Source organism: Macadamia integrifolia, chromosome 2 (genome assembly GCF_013358625.1).
Source record: "Macadamia integrifolia cultivar HAES 741 chromosome 2, SCU_Mint_v3, whole genome shotgun sequence".
Classification (NCBI taxonomy): domain Eukaryota; kingdom Viridiplantae; phylum Streptophyta; class Magnoliopsida; order Proteales; family Proteaceae; genus Macadamia; species Macadamia integrifolia.
In genome coordinates, this window is record NC_056558.1 from 4,991,115 (window position 1) to 4,996,155 (window position 5,041).

The 5,041-nt window shown below is 36.7% G+C and overlaps 1 protein-coding gene across 1 annotated transcript in view; it reads left to right on the forward strand.

Moving 5' to 3' along the window:
* Positions 1 to 5,041, forward strand: part of LOC122072288 (ribulose-1,5 bisphosphate carboxylase/oxygenase large subunit N-methyltransferase, chloroplastic) — a 7,814-nt gene that overhangs the window by 2,162 nt on the left and 611 nt on the right. The window contains exons 4-12 of the mRNA XM_042636871.1: positions 220 to 306; positions 460 to 552; positions 2,520 to 2,674; positions 2,823 to 2,907; positions 3,004 to 3,090; positions 3,182 to 3,301; positions 4,084 to 4,185; positions 4,276 to 4,446; positions 4,572 to 4,732. Coding sequence (XP_042492805.1) covers positions 220 to 306; positions 460 to 552; positions 2,520 to 2,674; positions 2,823 to 2,907; positions 3,004 to 3,090; positions 3,182 to 3,301; positions 4,084 to 4,185; positions 4,276 to 4,443 — 897 coding nt within the window. The 3' untranslated portion in view covers positions 4,444 to 4,446; positions 4,572 to 4,732. The remainder of the gene's footprint in view (positions 1 to 219; positions 307 to 459; positions 553 to 2,519; positions 2,675 to 2,822; positions 2,908 to 3,003; positions 3,091 to 3,181; positions 3,302 to 4,083; positions 4,186 to 4,275; positions 4,447 to 4,571; positions 4,733 to 5,041) is intronic.

Here is a 5,041-nt window from a genome sequence, read left to right on the forward strand (position 1 = left end):
TTTTTTTTTTTTTTTCACATTGCCATTTATTTGGGATAAAGCTTGGGTTTTTTGTTTGTATGTTTGTTTTTTCTTTAATACATTGTGTTTTTTCTGCTTACTGTTTTGGGTGTACCCAAGCTTGTGAATGTGCTGCCTCACATGTTTATGCCCATGCCTTCGTTCCAAAATTAAAATTGTTGACTAATACTTCACCCATTGTATGGGATAATAATCTAGTCTGAAGTCCTTGAACGGGATGAGGGGATCAAGAGAGAGTATAATGAGCTTGACACGGTCTGGTTTATGGCGGGGTCACTGTTTCAGGTCAGTATATCTTGTTGCTTGGAATGTCATTAAAACCCATTTTATTAAGTCTTTGGTCAATTTTTCCGTGAAACAATATTTTGTGGTTTCATCTAGCCCTGAATATGAGGTTTGATATTATATTATTGAAATTATTTATTTTGAGTTTTACAGCAATATCCATATGACATACCAACTGAGGCCTTCCCATTTGAGATTTTCAAGCAAGCTTTTGTCGCAGTTCAGTCATGTGTGGTGCATTTGCAGGTAGTGTCTCACCATTTTATTCCAAGTGTTAATGATAAATGCTTAGATACAAATGGATTACTTGGGTTTTTGTGATGATATTATGTTATAAAGTGATTTTGATGAATTTTGCATCACTGTTTGCTCTCTTTTGAGTAACATTAGATTGAACCAGAGAGGGATTAGGAGGGAGTACTGTGCCAATGACACTTTCTTAATGTCCTCTTCCCACTCCTGCCTATTTCATTCTATGATGAGGACATCATGATCAATGCATGTGGTGATCTAATTAGAGTAGAACTCCATTTGTGTGTTCTATGTGATGGGATTACAGCAGAGAGCTGTGGCCATGTAAGCCTGTGGAGAAGGAAGCCTAGGATGTCAAGACTGTCTCTTGCCTCAGAGCTCACATGTAGACAAAACCAGGCTCCGTATAGAGGTTTATAGGGCAATTCACAAGTGGAAGGAGAGAACAAGAACATCATTTGTTCGCTCTAATTACCTTCTATTACATTGAGTTGAATGTCTGTGCTTGCTGGTTAAATGTTACCTTTTCTTCTTCTTCTCTTGTTTTTACCTTTTTTTGGTCCTCCTCTATCCATATTTAAACTGGTTTTGGTCTTTTTGCCCGAGTGGAATTTATTTCACTTGGCTTGTTAGCTTGCAACACAAATTTTCAATCTTGAGTTTCTGGGATTCAGAATCTCATCCTTTCTCTAGTTCTCTTCGAAAATGTTTGCAAATTTGTTGCCTTACTTGATTTTCTACATCTCAGATGATTCTTCCTGTATCTTATTTTTGTTTGATTTATTTCCTTCTTAACAGTTTCTTCAGGCATCTAGAGCCATTTTTTAAGCACCTTGTATTTGTCAGTTTGTAGTTGCTCAAAGAGGTACTGCAGCCCATGCTTAATCGGATGCCAGGGACATAGTTGCTTCAATCCCAAGCATGTGGGAGGATTTGAATAACTTCAAGAAGTGCACTATTATGCTTGTCTTAATTTTAAATGATTAAGCTAATTTAATTTGTAGAAAAGTTTGTAAGTCAAAGAAAAAACATCTTTTCAACTGTTATTTCTGAAATCTTATGCTAACGCTGCATAAAAATATTCTAAAATGACACTATTTTTCTGCTATGTGTTTCAACTTTTTCGAGGTTGAATCCTCTGAATAACTAGGCCCAAAAATTAGAAATACACCCAGATAAGTCAAATGAAAAGTCAAACAATAAAATTTTAGGAAATGAATACTTTAAGAAAATAAAATTTAGGAAGAAATTTGAGTATTTGGTTAAAGACAAAATGTTGGAACTTTCGGAAAAGCAATGGATTCTGGAAAACTTGGAAAAACTAGTGGTAATTGCTTACATTGATCTTTGCAAAAAGGACATTGTTTCATCACTTGTGGAACACAACTATAGATTGAGGTGAAATGTGATAAATGGTTGTCTGCAGTGTCTTGTACACTAGGGATGAGTGTCTTTTTGCAGAGTCAAATGTATTATTAAATATCCTGTGATTTTCAATGCTTGTAGCTTGACAGATGTCATTAGCAGATTACTTCTAGTTATTTGGACCTATCAACTGGTCCTAAAAAGGGATATGTGGACATTTATATTGCGTGTTTGTTTGTTCTCTGTCCTTGTCATTTATGCTTCATGTTTATGTTGTCCAAATTACTTTTACTGGTTGTTCTTGAGAAATCAACATCGGATATATGTGCTCTATATTTAGTACTGTAGCTGTTACAATAAATGGTGGAAGTCACGAGTTAATGCTGTGAATCATTTGGATAATGGATATGCAATTGTAAATCAAGCTACCCGTTCTGACCATTTAACCAGTCACCTTATGAGTGCTTTTCAGTTTCACTTTTTCATGTAACCTAAGAATCTTTTCTCCCCTCTTTCTTTCTTTCTTTCTTTCTAAGGAAAACATTAGATACTATTAAGGTGTCTGGACTGATGGTTTAATTTTCTAATTGAATCAGAAAGTGAGTTTGGCAAGACGATTTGCATTAGTTCCTTTAGGTCCACCTCTTCTTGCATACAAAAGCAATTGCAAGGCGATGCTGACACCTGTAGAAAGTGCTGTTCAATTGGTAGTTGACCGTCCATATAAAGCTGGAGAACCAATTGTTGTCTGGTACTGTATTTTCTCTACTTTGTACCAAATAAATATCCTCAACCAATTATTTTGAGTTTGCACTTGCATCCCATGTTGACAGTGTGGTTGGTTTGCCAGCATTCCATCAAACTTTCACTGATGCATAATGAACTTTGAACTTTTATAGGTGTGGTCCACAGCCTAATTCAAGATTGCTTCTAAACTATGGTTTTGTTGATGAAGATAATCCTTATGACCGTATAGTGGTTGAGGTAGAACCCTATTTCCCTGCTCTTTACAAGGCTACTGTTTCGCTGCTTTGCTATTCTCTATATCTCATTCATTTCCTCTGGTCCTTATTGGTCCAGGCCTCCCTGAACACCGAGGATGCTCAGTATCAAGCCAAGAGATTAGTTGCTCAAAGGAATGGAAAACTAACTGTACAAGTTTTTCATGTATGGATATTGTATTCTCTCATTGAGATGAGATTGTAACTTCTTTTGATTGACTTGTTTGTGTAATCATCACATCATTCTTCTTCTATAGGTTTATGTAGGAAAAGAAAAAGAAGCTGTGTCAGATATGCTTCCTTATCTGCGATTAGGCTATGTTTCTGATCCATCTGAGATGCAGTCAGTTCTTTCTTCGCAAGGCCCCATATGTCCTGTGAGTTCATCACATTCAACTTCCTTTCTAGTACCATGATTTCCTTGTAATACTGGGGAGGGAAATGATCTGGAAACTTTGTAAAAGCTGTTGTGCATCTTTTCTTTGCATCATTTGCTTCATTGTATGTTGTCAAGGAGGTGGTTAGGAAATGATCTATCCCATGTTTTTAACTTTATATCAACTAACAATTATATTAATAGGGAGGGTATTCAGCTCTGTGAGGTTTTTCCTCTTGAGGGATTGTATTACTATCTCTAATATATATATATATATTTTTTTTTGATTGATAGACCTTTTATCAACCAAAAAGGAAAAGTTCTGGGTAACCAAATTGCCACTGAATATTTGTTGTCTAGCTGTTCTTTTCCTCTGAAGAATCCAACTACATTTTTATGAAAGTGCGTTTCTGCTGTAATTTTCCTTTAACAAGTTTATCTAGAAAGTAGCATGTTATTTAGGACATTCAAACACTACATTGGTGTGCTAATCCTATGTTGCCATATTTCCAGGATGTAAATAAATTGTTGAATTCTATCTCGATAAAATGCTGTTGTGGGCTCGAAATTTTCCTTTTCTTTTTTAATCATTAATACTGGGTATCTGACTGATTCTTTGGAGCTCTCGGGTATGGACAGTTGACATTAACAAAATCATCTCAGCTTGGAAGTTGTTTTTTCTTCTTCTAACCATCTTTTGGTTGGAACATCTTATTGAATAAGCCTCCAAACTAGGTAATGGTTGCAGAAAATTGTCATGGTCACATTTATTAAATGTAACAGGTGAGTCCATGTATGGAGCGAGCAGTTTTGGATCAACTTTCTGGTTATTTTACGGATCGGCTTGCTAGCTACCCTACTACCTTGGATGAAGATGACGCTTTAGTATGTGGAAAGTTTATTTCCCCTCTAATTTAAGTCTAGTACTCTATGCCGAGTTTCTGTTGTGATACTTTCCAATTTGTGATGTATCAGTTGGCAGATTGTAATCTAGATGGAAGGAAACGAGTTGCTACCCAGCTTGTCAGGTTGGAGAAGAAAATCCTAAATACTTGTCTTCAGGCTACAACTGATCTAATGGATCAGTTACCAGATCTCACTGTATCTCCCTGCCCTGCTCCATATGCTCCTCTTCTAAAATAAATGGTAGCCTTCCTCTCTCCACCTCCCCCCCCCCCCCTTCTCTGTCTCTCGCTCTCTCTCTCCCTCTCTCTCCCTCTCACTTGTATATATCCATTCACATTTGTTTTGAACTTTCTTACTGATTGCAGGAATTTTCAATAAGGAGGTCTACTGAAATAAGTGGTAGCCTGTGTTGCATATAACCCTGCAAAGCCAATACACTTTGCAAAAGGATGAATTGTTTGTTGTATCAATTCTGTGGTGAGTTCGAATGTAAGCAAGGGAGCCAGATGTGAAATACTTCTTACAGGTTTGTTCATGTTCATATTTCTAGTGGGATTCAATCGCCATGTGCCCATCTGACAGCATATGCCTCATGCATCGATTCTAGTGTTAACATGAAATATATTTATATTGATATATTGGTTCTCCTGGTTTTATACTTATATGGCAGTGCAAAACAATATATTTATATTGTTTGTTATTTGGAAAGTAAAAATAGAAACCTTAGTGACCGACCAAGATTCTGCGCCAAGATGAATATTTACTTTGCTCTGGTGTCAATTCAATAACCTCCCCACCCCCACCCCCCACTCCCCACTCCCCACTCCCCACCCAA